Below are 17,585 nucleotides of genomic sequence, written 5' to 3' on the forward strand. Positions count from 1 at the left end.
TTTATGGTTTGCAAACTACTTCACATATTTTGTCTCCATGGATCCTCACAACAACTGTGTGAGATAGGTTTTATTCTAATCCCCATTTTATAAAGGAGGACATTGAAGCTAAGAAAGGCTTAGTGAGTTGTCTTGTGTTAAAACCAGCTCTGCCATTTACTATAAGTGTAGTAAATAGGGACTCAGTTTACCCTGAAACTCAGTTCACTTAACTGTAAAAAGAGGGTGGTGGACTAAAAGATCTCCAAATATACCTCTGATTCCAATGAGTATATGGACCTAAGTAGTATATAATTCTGAATTTTTTGTTGTTGTCATTATACCCCTGATAACTATCCTTCAAGAGACCTGTGTTTAGAATCTATAGTTAGCCAGGCACAACCTCTCTAACAGACTTCATAAGAAAGCATACTCATCAAGCCGTTCTGAATGGTGTTGAGATGGTTTTTTAGGTCTAACATTTGATTTCTATAGGTAGCCCTGCTGCTTTAATCCTCAATTCTACACCTGAATATATTTTATGAGATAGTTGGGTGATACAATGGATATGTGCTGAACATTATGCTAAGCCCTAAAGGTATAAATATGGAAATTGACATCGTCCCTATCTTCAAGGAGATCACACTATAATTGGGAGAAATAAAATATAAAATAATATTCAGCTGTAGGGCAGATGGAGGATTACCTAGAGTTGTGGATGGTGAGGCATAGGTATCTTCAGATTAGAGAAGTCAGGAAATAGTATCAAGGGACTTCAGGTCATAGAGATAAGACACAGGGCAAGGTGGAGAACCAATGGTAAGTAAGGCCTGATGACCAAAAAGTATAGAGTTGTTGATTCCCACCTTAACCAAGCCATGTGAGCATTCCAGCAGCTACATAGTGAAAACAAGAATCCGTCTTGGATTCTCCCTGGCACACAGAGTATTAGCTTCGCAGCCTGACTGTGGATCACGATACTGGGATGTTTATGCAAGTTAAGCAGACCTTTGCCTATAAACCCCCTTAAAGCAAGGTGAAGAGCTCCCACCAGACCCTCCAGGAGATGTGCCAGAGCCAGAGGAATCTCTAGGTTTTCCCTGAGGTGAACACTGGATGGAATTCAGGTGACAGACTTAATATGGTCATTCAGTGAACTTTAGCCTTACTGTAGCTCAGAATCTCCAAACTCAAACAATGTAAGGTAAACCATTATTAAATGTATATGAGCCCACTGTGAGTTCTGAATGAGTGGCTGAGTCAGTTGATATATTAGGTAGAGAATCAGAGAATCTCAGAATGAGAAAAAGCTTCAGAGATCATTTAGTCTGACCCAAAACGAAAACATGAATCATTCCAATCTATATTATGCCTAATTAGTGGCCATCCAACCCCTTCTTAAAGATATCTTCCAGTGTCAGGACCTTTATAACACTTTGAAGCCAACAGAGGTCATGCCTCTATTGCCATGTTCAAGGAAACACTTCTAGGACTCAACTGGTGGAGATGTTGACATAATAAAACTGTTTGTGTGAACTCAAGCAGGTGCCTTCCTCACTTTAGGTCTCAATTTCCTCAGGCATAAAATGAGGAGATTGGGCAAGATAATTAGGTGGCATGGTGGACGGAGTGCTGGCACAAGAGTTGGGAAGACCTGAGTTAAATTCCAACCTTAGATACTAACCATGGGACCCTGAGCAAGTCCCTTAATCTTTATTTACCTCCGTTTCTTCATCTGTAAAATGGGGATAAGTATATAACCACTTCCCAGGATTGTTGTAAGGATCAAATGAGATACTTGTAAAGAACTTTGCAAAACTTAAAGGGTTCTATAAATATCTATGGTCAGTATTAGACAATCTCTGAGGCCTCTTTCATTCAAACATTCTATGATTCTGTAGAGTTGGGAGGTATGGAAGTTATTGATCAAGGCCACAGCTCACAAGGTATGGGATTGAATAGATCTCTCATGTGGGTAATGCTACCATAAAATTTATTTTAGTTTTTTTTTAAATCAACTTTTATTTTTGCAGAGAAATAATATATTAAATAAATATGTAAATAAATACAAATTTAAATAAATATATAAATGTGTAAATAAATGGAATATTAAGTATACAAATAAAATATTAGATAAATAAATGAAGAAATAAAATGTGAGATCAGAGAATTTTTAAAAATGTGCACAACAAAATCCCTTCACTGAGTTGTTGATGATGGCTTTAAGCCAGAAGCCCATTTTGTAGAGTGGACATACACACATGCAAGAACACTTGCAATGGATGCTCAGTAGGACCAACATATCACAACTGGGGCTGCTGCTAAGTGCCATGATAACAGGGTGCCAGCATGCCAGCTGACAAAGGCTCACAATGAACATATATTAAATAAACCTCCCCTTATGTCAAAATGGAACAGCTTTGCAGTGAAACGAGTCTGGTGCTTACTGGAATCATTAATCAATGAAGTAAAGGTGGCATACGATAATTGAATAATTACTTTCTCAGGTATTGCTCAAAGTAGCGAGAGCTAGAATTTTCAGACAAAAGAAATGAATTCAAACCACTGTCATTTTCAAGTTCATGGTTGTACATTTTTTTTTCTAAGCCATGATAAAGATTAGAAAAATATACCAATTTTCTGGGTAGCCTGTAGTTACATCTGTCTAGGTGAAGCAAAGATTCAAGACATAAATGATAAACATTTTAGGATTTCTTAGGTGAACTAAGTGATTGTTCAAATGACAGAACTTTACACGTTTTTATAGCATAAAAATATTCAAAGACATGAAAATTTTGTGATTTCGTCAGTGTAGAGAACTCCCAGTATAGGACCAATATCCACCAAAGGAGATGAAATCATGTTTGGACTTAATAGATAAGTCCTGGGGTTTTACCTGAGGCACATGGTGGAGTCAGAGAATCTGACTAGGACCAGAAGATCTGAAGGAAGAAGACCCAAGTTCCAATACCATCTCTGACATTTACTATCTTTGTGATCTTATACAACTGGAATGGGATGGACTCTATAACTTCATAGGTCTCCTCCAATTTTATGATCTTATGACGTGTGGTCATACCACCCCTAAGTGTCAGAGGTAGGATTAGAACCCAGGTCTTCCTGATTCTGAGTCCAATTTTTTTTCTTATTTAGTATATTTTATTTTATTTTCCCCCAATTACATGTTAAAACAATTTTAACACCTTTAGAAAAAAATTTGATTTCTAAATTTTATCCCTCCCTTCCTCCTTCTCCTCCTGCTCCCTGAGAAGGTAAGTAATCAGATATAGGTTATACATATGCAATCATGTAAAACATTTCCATATTAGTCATTTTGTACAAGAAGACTCAAATAAAAGAATAAAAGAAAGTGAAAATAGCATGCTTCAGGTTGTGTTCAAACAATCCCAAAGAACTAATGATAAAGCATACTATCCACCTCCAGAGAAAGAACTGATATTGTTTGAATACAGACTGAGCCCAATATTTTAAATCCAATCAGATCTGGAAGATCTGAGTTCAAATCTGGCCTCAGACACTTATGAACTTGGCCAATTCACTTAATACTGCATGCCTCTGTTTCCTTATTTGTAAAAATGTGCTGAAGAAGGAAATAACAAACCACTCCAGTATCTTTTCCAAGAAAATCTCAAATGGGTTCACAAAGAGTTGGACATGGTTGAAACAACTGAACAACAAAATGCCAATTCCGAGATGTCAACCAAAAGAAAAAAAAATATTCTGACAAGTAAGAGGCAAATTAACACTGGTGTCCAAAGGACCATAAATAGGAAAATGTGACATGAAAGGTAAAGGAAAGAAGAAACCTTATCAATGGCATCATGCATCCACTGGGAGGTGGGGGTGCTAAGAAGAGACTTTTTGAAGAAACAATAGTATCTTATGTTTCAAAGAACAAGAAAGAAGGCTCATAGGATCAAGTAACTGGAAAGAACTCTGCAGAATATGTTTTATGAGGAAAGATACCATTTTTAATGTTGCCTCTATATGCCCATTTTCTACTACCGTGCCATTCAAATAGTAAGCCCTTCATAAATGCTTCTTGAATTGAACCAAATCATGTTAAGCAGCCCAGGAGGAAGAAATATGTAGTAGTTGTTGGCAGCTTATTGCTGACAGGTATGGAGGCAGCTTCACATAGACTTCATGTGGTTAACTAGGACATGTTTTCTCATTCTAGAATTTGTATCACAGGTGTGAAAAAGAATTTGCCTAGACTTGTCAAGCCCAAAGCTTGCTATTTATTTCTGCTCTTTCTGGTGGGAAAGAAACAATACAACAAAAAGGAAACTGTATTTGTATCTCCAGTGATTTTGAAATTCAGATTGAAAATTGAAGTCCTTCAAGTCATGTATAGTTTAGTGTTTTTATCTTTTTTTCTATTTGAAGTTTGTGACTTACAAAAGAGAAAGGAGTAAATGGGAAGCAGAAATCTGGAGACAACCATTAGTGGCAAAGAAATGGATTTATCTTCTTTTTGGGACTCTGGATTAGAATATCATAACAATTGAGTTCTGGCAAGGGATGGAGAGTATCTCTCAAGAACTGAGAAGAATAGTTTTTTATAGAAGATTTAACCTGATTTAAAAAAACTTTAGATTAAATTTTAAAAGAAAGAAAAATGTCCCGATGAAACTGGAAAACTGGGCACTGTGGTGATCAGTAGTCATCCTAAAAAGAATAATATTGGAAGGCTTGACCAATGATTATTATGATAAAATTCTTCAGCATGTGATGGTACCTGGTACACAGTAGGCTGCTAATAAATGCTGATTGATTGATTGGTTCAAGCTATCTAGCTTTCAACCAAAATAACCTATCTGCTGTCACTCATAGATAACATCTCATGGCCTATCCCAGTGCCTTTTCTTTCACTCAAGGTACATATGCACCATGGTCCATTCTGGGAATTCCAAAATTGGAATGAATGTTCATTTAACTTCCACCTCTTTGAATCCACATCTTCATTCAAGGCTCAGCTCAGTCACTTCTTATGTGGCATCTTTCATAATAATTCCAGCTTCTAGCAAAAACCCCAGAAGTTACTCTGTACATGTTTCACTTATATTTTTTGCATTTACTTATATGCATACATTTTGTTTCCATTAAAAGAATATAGTCCCTTGAGGAAAGAGACCTTTTTTGTCTTTATACTCACAGCATCCAGGATAGAGTCACACACACTCACACATTATGTTGCAATGTGTGTGTATTATGTTATCAGGTATTTACTAAATACTTACTAAATGAATTATTCAAATAGGGTAAAGAGGTGACCACATATGATTTTGCTTTAGTTATCCATGGACACACAACCAATCAATCAATGAGTCAATCACAGTATTTAATTCCCAAGTTTCTAGAAGGTTAAACAGTCTGGGATGGCTATTCTCAAGGCTATTATCAATGGCTGCACCACCATCCTGCTTTCCTGGATCATGTCCAGCTCCTTCTTTTACTAATGTAGTCTGTTGTCATTTATTATTGACTTTGGCAGCACTAGCCTCTCTTACAGAAGCAGCTAGTTTTCCAAAATGACTTATAAAGGAACATCCTGATCAACAACAATAACAAAAAATTACCCCAAAGCTTAAGATTTCTTGAATATAAAATAATTTACTCACACACTATTGCAATATGAGTTATAGAACCTGAGAGTTGGAAGAGACCTGATTCACCATCTCGTCTAACTCATACCCTCCCTCCCCTAGAATCGCCTCTACAACATGCCTGACATCTAGCCTTTTCTTGATGATATCCAGTGAGAAGGAGTTCAACCACCTACCAAGGTAGCCCAGGCCCCTTTTGGATGCTTTAATTTCTAAAAATAATTTTTTTCTGCTATTACATCTAACTGTGCATCTGTGCAATTTCCATTCATTGCTTCTAGCTTTGTTCCTCCCTACCCACCCCCACTCCAGGACTAATCAGAAAAGGTCTAAACCCTTATCCACAAGACAGCCCTTCATCTACTTTAAGACAGTTATTATGCCCCTTGTCCCTCAATTCTTCCCTTCTCAAGGCTAAATATCCCCAATTCTTCCTGTCCAATCCAATAGATCCAATCTAATAAACATTTATTAAACACTTTCTATATGCCAGGCACTTGCATATGGCATGGATCCAAGGCCCTTCACTTCCCTAATTATCCTCACAGGATGAGAGATTTAGGGGTGAAAATGACTTAAATCCCTCTCAACTCTCAGATTCTATGACATGCATACAATGGTTTGTGAATATGTTATCTGAGATATAAAAAAGAAACGTATGCCTTGGAATAATTAATTTAGTTAATCTAATGTTTTATAAATCTAGGTCCCTTTCCACTAAAGCTAAAACAGGTTAAAACTGGATGACGATTTATCACCACATGTCTTGGTGAAAGTAAAGATATTTTTAAAATTGAATTTCATGAAAATTCAATTCAACTTAATTCAACCTTTATTAAGTTCCTACTATGTGAAAGGTGCTATACTAAGTTCTAGGAATTAAAAAAAAATGAATCAGTCTCTGTTCTCAAGGTGTTTCCATTCTCCTTGGGGAATGAAATATGAACAAAAGTAAATGGGAATGGGGAAAGGAGCAGAAGGAAACATTTAAGTGCCTATTTTTTTGCCATAATAGTTGCATAATAAATGACTATTGCCCAAATGGCTGCCAGGAACTGTTCTAGGCATAAGAAATAGAAAGTCCTTACTCTCAGGAAGTTTATATTCTAAGGCAGAAACAAGGATGGAATTACATTCTAGACATAGGGGTTTACAGGTAGGTATTCAAATTTGTAGTCTTCAGAGTTGTAATTGTGTCAGATATGGTTATTGGTTCGAGTTCAATGGAAATGTGCTGTGTGAATTTTAAAACTGTGAATACTTCAGCGGTATTCATTATCCCCACTAATCATCACTTAGCTGTGTTTGTGCAAAGGCAGAGGGGTGAGATGCAATGTAGGGGACAGTGAACAGTAAGTGGTCCAAATCAAAATCCCCAATTCATGACAAGAATCATTTCAATGTTTGCCAAATTGTTACCAAAGTGACTAGACTTTTTTTCCGTCAGGGTGGAGAACCCAGCTCCAGGATGTCACTTAAATACAAATCATCCAAAAGGCAGCTTTAACAATGCACACAAAGAGCTTACACACTTGGTGAATACGGACAGCAAATACCACCTCCTGCTGCCTTTTAAAATACCTCTGTCAAAAATGCAGGATGATCACCACCAGAAGAAGGTGGCTGCTGTTTCTGGGGTCTTCCTATGGAGTTGGAGAAACAGCCTGAAGCTTAAGTATGAAACAGACACCCACATCTGTATCCTGTCTTATCAAGAGTGAGGAGCAATTAAGCACACTGCAGCATTCTCTCTTACCTATGAAGAATACAGAGAGAAATGTTGCTCTGCTGGAGATACCAAGAAGATAACTCATGAATGGGAGGCTAGGTGACACAGTGAATAGAGCACTGGCTCTGGAGTCAGAAGGACCTGAGTTCAAATTTGATCTCAGACACTTAACACTTACTAGCAGCGTGACCTTGGGCAAGTCACTTAACTCCAAATGCCCTGCCTTCCCCCTCAAAAAAAATAACTCATGAACACAGTGAAAATATTCCAAAGAAAGTTGATTCTTTAAAGCAAAACAAAACAAAAAAACAACCCAACTGCTTAGCCTATTGATTGTGACAAAAGGCTATTGGATATAATACTCCAGATACTCATTGGGTGGGAGTAATCGGTACCAAGAAAACCCTATTGTATTATTTGTTATGTAATATAGCTCTCTGGGACAATGAAGGGGGGAGGATATTGGTAGAAATTGTGGTGATATAACAAAACAAAATATATTAATAAAAATGTAATTTTAAAAACCTGTTAATACTTTACTATGAGAGATATTCAACAGAAATTTTCCTTTTATGAGAAAAGTGAGTAAAGAGTAACAAAAATGCCTTGAATGATATTAAAGAAACTAGTGTTTTACCATTGCTTTTTTCTTATGAACATTAACTATATGTTATATGTATAAGTATACATACTTATGTGTATGTATATATGTATATATAGAAATATATCCACATTTTGAAAAATGTATGCCTATATATGTGTATACATTAATATAAATATCTTTCTATCTTTGTATATTTACATATATATGTTATATATGTATATAGAAGTTATATATATATATATGCATCTATCCATCCAACTATTTATCTTTATCAATATCTCTGTCTCTGTCTGTGCAACTCTGTCTCTCTGTCTGTCTTTGTCTCTGTCTCTCTCTCAAAGGAAGTGTGAAATTGGAGGTGGAAGGTTGGCCTTATAATGATGAAGACCAGGTTCAAGTTCTGCATTTGACAACAGGAAAATTACTTAAACTCTAAGTGTCCCTAGGCAGCCCTCTAAACCTAAGTTGCAGTTGAGAAATTGTTCTGTATTGGTGGAGAGAGTTTCCATTTTGGGAGCTCTCCACACTGATGGGATCACAGGTCCAGAACCATATTCCCCCAATCCTGATTTCTTCCTTCAAAGAGGGAAGACTACTTCAAGGACTTTGATATGAATAATAAAGAATTCCATTTGAAGGAAATAGGCATAGTTACCTGGAAGAAGAGAAGACCTAGGGAGTAGATGATCGGGTCTCTGAAGAGCTGTCAGCTGGAAGAGGGATGACACTTATTCTATTTGAATAAGGGGGAAGGGACAGAACTAGAAAGAATTGTGTAAGTTCCAAAAAGGCAAAATTTAGGTTTGACCTACAGAAAAACCAACATAACTCCCTAACTGGAGCAGAGTTAAGGGATGATATTGCTGGAGTTTGGTAATATTTCATGGAATAAGGGAAAAGGGGCAAAAGCAAAGGTAAATCGTCGACTTCCATTGTCTTTTCCATTATTCAAAGCATGACCTAAAACCTCTAAAGGGGTGCCCCAAGGATTTGTCTTTGACTTATGCCATTTAGCATTCTCATCAACAAATTTGTAGAGGCTTAAATACCTTGTTCACTAAATTTGTACATAACACAAAACTGAGAGGAATAACTAATGTATTAGATAAAGGAAGGAATTTAGAAAGATGTTAATAGGTTGCAACCTCAGGTTCCCAATCAAATACAATGAAATGTAATAGAAAGGAAGCATTCAAAGTTCTTGGGTTCACTTGGGTTTGAAAAATATCAGCTTCATAAATATAAGATGTGGAGGAAAGCTTTGAAAGTATATGTTCTAAGGGGTGACTAGGTGGTGCAGTGAATAGAGCACTGGCCCTGGAGTCAGGAGGACCTGAGTTCAAATCTGGCTTGAGACACTTAACACAAAAACTAGCCGTGTGACCTTGGGCAAGTCACTTAACCCCAATTTCCCTCCAAAAAACAAACAAAAAAGGTATATGTTCTATGAAATATCTAGGAATTTCAGTTCACTGGAAGTCTATGTTTGTCAAAAGTGCCAAGGCAGACCAAAAAAAAAAGGAACTGGAATCAGTCTAGCCTACATCATCACAGCTAACATTGATGTAGTATTTTAAGATTTTCAAAGCCCTTAATAAATTATTTCATTTGATATGTCACTTATATGAGATATCGTATCATTATATATGTGGTAATTCACAACAACCCAGTAAGTTAAGTGTGATTATTATCTCCATTTTATAGATAAACAAACAGACTGAGAAAGGTTAAGTCACTTGCTTGGGATCACATAGCTAGTAAGAGTCTGAAAGAGGAATTGAACTCAGCTCTTCTAAATACACTATGCCACCTAGCTAGCACACAAGAGAAGCATTAAAGGAAGCCATAGTGTCCAGTACAAGGATGGCGATAGGGACTAAACTTCAGCTAGAGGTTAGTGAAATGAAGATATTCTTTTCTCCATGCAAGTGCATGGATCCCTTAAAATCTATGCACAGACCCCAGGTTAAGAACTCCTGATTAAGTCAAATAAATACATGGGGAAGGGGAATGGAGGGATGAGAAGTTATCACAGCTTAATGACATATCAATATGCTATTATCATGTCTCCCAGCTCAGCCTTTACACTGGAGTAAATGGAATGATTTTATAACTTTCTACATGAATGCCATAATCCAAAAAAAAATCACATTGTTCTGACTTAACTTTGTTCTGTCTAAAAGGCTCTACATTCGTCTCATTCCATGCCTCCTCCCTAGATCACCCTTATTCCTACTCTACCCCTTTTCTGACACCACACCTAAAATAGGTCACATAAAAGATGCTTAATAAGTACTTGTTTACTGATTGATTAATTGATTTTCTAGGTCACAAGGGTTCTAACCTAGAAACTTCCAAAGTCCTAGATGATTGGTATTTCCTTTCCTGTTACATTAGGGGTGGTAATGGTGGAGAAACTAATCACATTCACCTGCAAAGACTCTTCCTCTCCTTATAAAATACTGAACCATTCTGACCCCAGGATTGCCACGACTGCTGAGCTGAGCCAGCTGGTCTACCTGGAATTGCCTGAATCACCTTGAACCATGGACCTAGGGGCCAAGATCATTGTGTGTCCCCCTTTTCCTGCCACAGCTTAAAGAGCTTCATGCTTTGAGGCTCTCTAGCATCCTTCCCATTCCTTTTCTCCAGTTGTGCTTTGAAGGTATTAATTATGGCCTTAGTGTGAGGGTAGTAAGAGGACTACTCTGGTCTGGAGGTGTCAGCCCCAATCCCAATGTGGAGGGTCTATCCTAGTAACTTTCCCTTAATTGACTGGCCCTGCCTTATTCTCTCTTGGGATCTTGAGTTGAGCCACATGACTTTCCTTTAAAAATGCTTTCAGCATTAAATGGCTTATCCAATTTTTCTGCAAAATTCCATTAGTCCTATTAATGGAGTCCAACAGTGAACTAACTTCAGCGCCAAGTTTAGTGATCCAAATGAAGACAGCTGGTTGTCTTCACAGGAGGCTGATTCTAGCCCACCAAAGGTAGTACCTTTTCTTTGTCCACCAACTCCTGTAAAATAAATTTTCTTTCTCGACAAAGTTCCAAGAAATCTTCTGAGTGAAGGCTTTCATGCAAGGCTGGGAAGAATGTCAGGTGATCACGGTCTCCAATCTCCTCTCTCTCTTCTTCATTTGCCATCAACTCATCTGCATCATTATAAGGGAAAGCACAGTTTCAGAGGAAGCAAGATGACCTACCAAAATGGAAGGCAACTTAGAACTTTTGCTCAATATGCTCCATCTTGGACAATGGGAACACTTGGTACCAAAAGTGATAGAAATGGCATTCATCTGGACACTCTAGAACAGTGGTGTTGAACTCAAATTGGAACAAGTGTCATTAAAATGTACATAAGGCTCTCTCCAGGAACACAGCGACATAAAATCACATGTTAATATGTTTTATGTTTTAATGTATTTCAATTTTGTTAAACATTTCCCAATTACATTTTAATCTGGTTCAGGTAGCACTCAGGGGCATTGTGGGCTATATGTGGCCTAAGGGCTGCATATCTCTGGTCTAGAACAATATGGATAACTCAAAAAATTCTATTTTTCCACTTCAAAGTTAAGCTGAACTAAAGTAACTAATGTCTTATGATAGTAAAAACATGAAAAACCTTTGCATTAGGTACTTTCAGTACTACATTTGTTATTGTTACTATTATTAGATAGCATTTATAATTATATAGTGCCTATTATATATGTGGTTTGCAAATATTATCTCATTTGATCCTCCCAACAAACCATCAAGGTGGGTGCTGTGATTATATCCATTTTGCATTTTAGGAAGCTGAGGAAAACAGGTATTTTCACATATCTACAAATATTATTACAAAATAACATGCTTCATTTGAATGGGGGTGGGGTGGGATGTGGCAGAATAGATAAAGTGGAATAACTCTCAAAGAACCCAAGAAGATTTGGGTTCAAATCTCACTTCAGATACTTCCTGGCTCTGTGACCCTGAGTAAATCATTTAACCTTCATTAGTTTTAGTTTTCCCACCTATAAAATGGGGAAAATAATATCTAGTTTAGTTCATAGATTTGTTATATGACTCAAATAAGTAAAAGTGAATGTAAATTGTTTTCTAAACTTTAAGGCAGAACTATCTAAATATTAACTGTGATTACTATTTTTTTACTGCTCAATGACCCATGAGTCCATCATTATAGATGAATATTTAATCCATATGTACTGATCTCTACCCTATGACACCATAATGGGACCAAAAGGATTTTGTCTCCTGAGGGATGACTTGCTGGTGATGTTTCTTTTCTAACTTACTTAGGTTGGTCCTTGAGGAGCTACACTGAAACCTGTCTAACTTGGCAGAAGCTATCTGAGGTAATGTCCCTTGTCTGTGGTCTTCAAGAATGCAGGGTCACTTCTGTACCCTGATGAAACATCAAAATAAGACTTTATTGGAAGAGGAATTCCATAAGCAAAATAATGTCTATAATATATCCAATAATTCAAAGTAACCTCAGTGGTCTAACTTCCATATGGCCAAAAGTAGGAAATGGGACCCTATATATTGGGGTTATATTAATATATTAAGGTGATACAACATAATAAAATATCCTAAGCTGAACCAGAAAAGCACAGAATCTTAGAGCTGGAAGGAAATGCTGAGGGCATCCAGTTCAACACAGAATCTGCTCGCCACATTTTAGAAAAGTCCCCAATAAGGTGGAAAGTCTCCAAATCACAACAACAAAAGCCTGAAATCATGCTATGAGAGGAATGGGTTAAGGAACTGAGGTTTAGCCTGGATAAGAGAAAACACAGGAGCACCATAATAGCTGTCGTCAAGTATTTGAAAAGCTGTCATGCGGAAGGGGGATTAGAGAGATATATTCTTCTCCAGTGAGGGCACAGCTAGACACAATGGGTGGATGTTGCAAAGAGACAGATTTAGATTTGTTGTCAGGAGAAACTTCCTATCAGAGATCTCTCCAAATGGAATGGGCTGCTTCAGCAGGCAGTAAGTCCTGACTAAAGTACTTAAGAAAATGCAGGATAGCCACTTACCAGGGATACTAATTAACCTCAATTGTCTCTCAGGTCCTTTCTAAACCTAGAATTCTGTGATGGAAGGTAACCATAAATAGAGGTGGCAGATATTGATAATATTTGGATGGGATTATGTTTCCCCTATAGCTGTTCATGTCCAGATTAAGCATCCCCAATAATTTCTCCCATTATATGGTTTTTATTAGTATTAAAAGTATCACACTTTAAGCATGCCAAGTATTTCATATACATTATCTTCTTTTAACATCATAGAGGCTTTGTGAGGTAAATGCTACAGATATTATAAAGCTCATTTAGCAGATAAGGAAACTGAGGCTCAGAAGCTAGGTGATTTGACGCTGATTGTGTCAGAGGCAGGATCTGAACCCACATCTTCCTGATTCTGAGTCTCATGATCACCATCCTGATCATTCTTCTCTAATCACACCTAACTTTTTCACTGTCTTTTTTAAAACGTGGCTTCCAAAACTGGATATGGTATTCCATATGTTATCTGATCAATAAAATGTATCATATGGTGCCATATCCCTGTTCTAGATACTGTACTTCTGATAAGATAATATCATCCGAAGACCACTAGGCTTGGTATCAGAAGATTTGGGTCTGAATCCTGGATCAGGCACTTTGCAAACACTGTCAATTCCCTTCTATTCTTTGAGCCTCAGTTACCCCATCTATAAAATAAAGATAATCATTTTTATATTACTTATATTACAGGAGTATTGTGATGAAAGCACTTGTAAATATGAAAATAGCAATTTACGTTTACATAATACTTCAAGACTGACATACCAAGCGTATATAGAGAAAATCCTATAAATGAAAAAGAAGAGAACTAGATCCTTTTGTGGTTTTCCTTCTCTACATTCCCTACTTTCCATGACCTAGCCATACTCCTTCCTTAATGTATATATAATTGACCATGCAAAACCACTACAGTCATTTAATGCCATACCATCTGTATGGTAGTCCATGGCCACTTGACTGGCATAATCTTTGAGAATCTAGTGTTTTGGAGAGTTGCCTGGCACTAAGTTTCAGTCATACGCAATGAGGCATCAGCATAGATGCTGTTTCTATAGCTTTTTATGTTTAAAAAGTGCTTTACATATATTATCTCCCCTTTACCGTCACAACAGCCCCACTGATGAGAAATTTAAGGGCTCAGACTAATGGTCACACAGCTAGGGAATGCCTGAACCGGCTCTTGAAACCAGGTCCTCCACTGATGGTGTTTAATCAAACTTAATGCTTGAGTTTGTCCCATGGATTTTTTTTTATGCAAAGTGTCACAATATATTAAAATGTCCATTACTACCAATCTAGCTGTGTGCTAATATCTAAAGAGATAAATGGGGTGCAATTCAAGTATGAAAAGAACCTGTCCTTTGCTGAGGTAGAAGATTTTAGAAGTTATTTCATGGCCTGGTGCTGGGGGCCTGCACTGGATATTGAGCCTGAAGTGGACCTGATTCATAGGAAATGACAAAATGTGAGAGAACATGCAGCCATGTGAATAATGACATAATAAACATAACATCTTAGCAAATAAGCTCACATTTTCATTGAATCACTCAAAGGCTATTTGTTGAACATGACCTAAATAAAAGGTATTAGATGTATTCAATCAAAGAAAGGTGGTATAATGGTTAAGGCCTGGTCTTGGGCTTAGAAAGACCTGGATTCCAGTCTTGTGACATGTTAGAGCTGAACCTTAGCACCCCAGCCAACTCTTTTAGTTAGGCAAGTCACTAATATACATCAATGAATAGAGTCCCCATACCAATAAAAACATGGTTCTAGAAGCTTCCCCTTCTTCTTCCCCTTCCAGGGACTTCTCTACACAAAAAAAGACTCAGATGATACCTTTTGAACAATATTTTTTTTATACTGGAAAGAGCATTGTGTTTTATTGAAATATCATTTCTTATAAATCAATGTTCAATCTGAAGCATTTTTCCTATCTTTCTTTAAAAATAATTATAAGTGGGGCGGCCAGGTAGCACAGTGAGTAAGAGCACCGGCTCCAGTGTCAGGATGACCTGGGGCTCGAATCCGGACTCCGACACTTAGCACCACACCCAGAAATAAGTGGCCGTGTAACTTTGAGCAAGTTACTTAACCCGATTGCTCATAAAAAAAATAATTATTATAAGTGTTATTTTGATTCACTCTCTGAATATATGTCTGGATGCTTTTGGCAAAAAGCTGAAATGCTACGAAATTTGGCATCATAATTGACATGCAAATTCTACCCTGGTGATCTTGGTCTGAATTCAGGAAACTAGTTTTCTAATGGTTTTTCTAGGAATAAGGATCCATCCTAAAGGATAATGTATGAGATAATACCCTACTTACTGCTTACACCCTGGCAAGAGTATCTTTTATGAGCAAAAAAATTAGCTAATTTAATAAATCAGCAAATACCTTGATTTTCAGCATTTGTTGGAGAAGTTTCCATATTTTTGGCTTGGTTAACCTAAAATGAGACCAGATATGGGAACATTAACATTAACTATCAATATATACATATGATGCATCTTTCCCTACACATACACACACACACACACGCACACACACAAACACAATTCAATTTCCTTTGATTACACTCAGAGGGAAAGTTACAAAGGATTGTTTAAAGATAACAAGAAAGTATAAATATTTATGTGCCAGAGTCCAAAGGTAGAAAAAATCCACAATCTTCCACTAAATAGGCTTTACAGAAATTACCCAATATGATACCAGTATAGGAATTAAATATGGTGTTTAGGTCATCTAAATTTCAGTTCTATTCGTTATACTAAGAAGAAGTGGCTGGTAGAGACAATCTGTTCAACACAATATTGGCTGAGACACCAATGGGATCATCTTGATTTCCAGACCTCTGACTCTGTCATTCAAATGGTAAGAAACTTGCTTAACTTTTTTCTTCTTCTATTTCTTGAAAACATATTAGCTTCCACCATATGTTTCTATAAAGTGCCAAATACATGGAAATGGTGAGAAAATGGAAACTTATTTTATTATGTTTTGCAGTGTTGATGAAATGAGATCAAGCTAAAGTCTTTGGAGACTAGAATTCAGCATTCATTCCAAACAGGCAGACAAAAAACTTTCCCTGGTTTAAGGACATCTGTCAAGGACAAGAACCTGTAGAATTAGCTGATTTTCCCACATGCATCCCACTGTATGATCCATTTAAATCACAATCATAAAACTGTTAAGTCAGTATTGACATGAGTTTTGATGGGATAAAGGTGAAGTTTAATAGCAATAAACTTGAAAGAACTACTCAAATAAATTTGCCATACAGTGTTTGTATTCCATCAATATTAATGGCAAGATTTCAGAGAGCAGTCAATGGGAAAGATCATAGATTTACACCTGGAAGTTTATCCAAGTCAACCCCTTAATTTTATACATAGAGGAACTCAGACAAAGAGAGATTAAGTGACTTGTTACGTGTCATATAGATAGTGACTGAGGAAGGAATCTAATTAATTTTCCTGATTCTAAATCTATCGGGTCATCCATATTATACCACTAAATTGCTAAAAAAAAAGACTAACTTAATTTGGAATCAGAAGACCTGGGTTTGGGTTTGAATCCTTGTTCAACTAGGACTGAATGAGAAACCTTAGACAAGCCACTCTGGACCTCCATTTTCTCATTTGCAAAGAGGAGGGCTGTACTGTACTCCTAACTCTAAATTTATCATTCACAGTGGCTCTTCCAAACTTCTCATTCATCCTCAAACCTCTTGTAGTTCCCTCTCTCCCTACTCTTTCCCTTAGGAACCTTGCCTCATGTTTTACAGAAAAAAAATTGAAGACATTCATCATGAATTCCATCTTCTCCCCTCTTCTTCATTTCCTATCACTCATATGCCTTCTGACATTCTCTCCTCCTTCATCCCTGTTTCAGATGAAGTGATCTTACATCTTAACAAGGTTAACTCCTCAACTTGTTCAAGTGACCCCATTGCATCCTGCCTCCTCCAATAAATTGTCCCCTCTGTTACCCCCACTCTTTCACTTATTTTCCATATCTCCCTCCCTACTGGCTCATTTCCTATTGCCTACAAAAATGTCCATGTTTCCCCTATCTTGAAAATACCCTCACTTGATCCTTCTACTCTTCTTCTTATTGTAGCCAAACACCTCAAAGAGTTATCTACAGTACGTGCTTCCATTTTTTCTCCTCTCACTCTTCTTAACCCCTTAAAATCTGGTTTCTGACCATATCATTCTGACCTTAACAATTGCTTTCTCCAAAGTTACTAATGATCTCTTGGTTGCCAAAACCAATGGACTTTTCTCAATCCTCATTCTTCTTGACTTCTCGTGGCCTTTGAACCTGTTGATCTCTCTCTCTCTCTCTTCCTCCTTCACATTATGCCTTCTAACCATAGGTGCCCCTCAGGTTTCTGTCCTAGGCCGTCTTCTTTCTTTCTTTCTTTCTTTCTTTCTTTCTTTCTTTCTTTCTTTCTTTCTTTCTTTCTTTCTTTCTTTCTTTCTTTCTTTCTTTCTTTCTTTCTTTTTCTCTCTCTTTCTTTCTTTCTTTCTTTCTTTCTTTCTTTCTTTCTTTCTTTCT

The 17,585-nt window shown here is 37.0% G+C and overlaps 1 protein-coding gene across 1 annotated transcript in view; it reads right to left on the reverse strand.

The window, feature by feature from the left end:
- Window positions 1-17,585, reverse strand: part of WDFY4 (WDFY family member 4) — a 268,014-nt gene that overhangs the window by 137,505 nt on the left and 112,924 nt on the right. The window contains exons 25-26 of the mRNA XM_069067249.1: window positions 15,420-15,471; window positions 10,942-11,099 (exon numbers count right to left, since the gene is read on the reverse strand). Of these exons, the coding sequence (XP_068923350.1) occupies window positions 10,942-11,099; window positions 15,420-15,471 (210 nt within the window). The remainder of the gene's footprint in view (window positions 1-10,941; window positions 11,100-15,419; window positions 15,472-17,585) is intronic.

This window comes from Petaurus breviceps, unplaced genomic scaffold (assembly GCF_028583685.1).
Source record: "Petaurus breviceps papuanus isolate PSGF00001 unplaced genomic scaffold, PetGlider_PUasm1.0 90740, whole genome shotgun sequence".
Classification (NCBI taxonomy): Eukaryota; Metazoa; Chordata; class Mammalia; order Diprotodontia; family Petauridae; genus Petaurus; species Petaurus breviceps.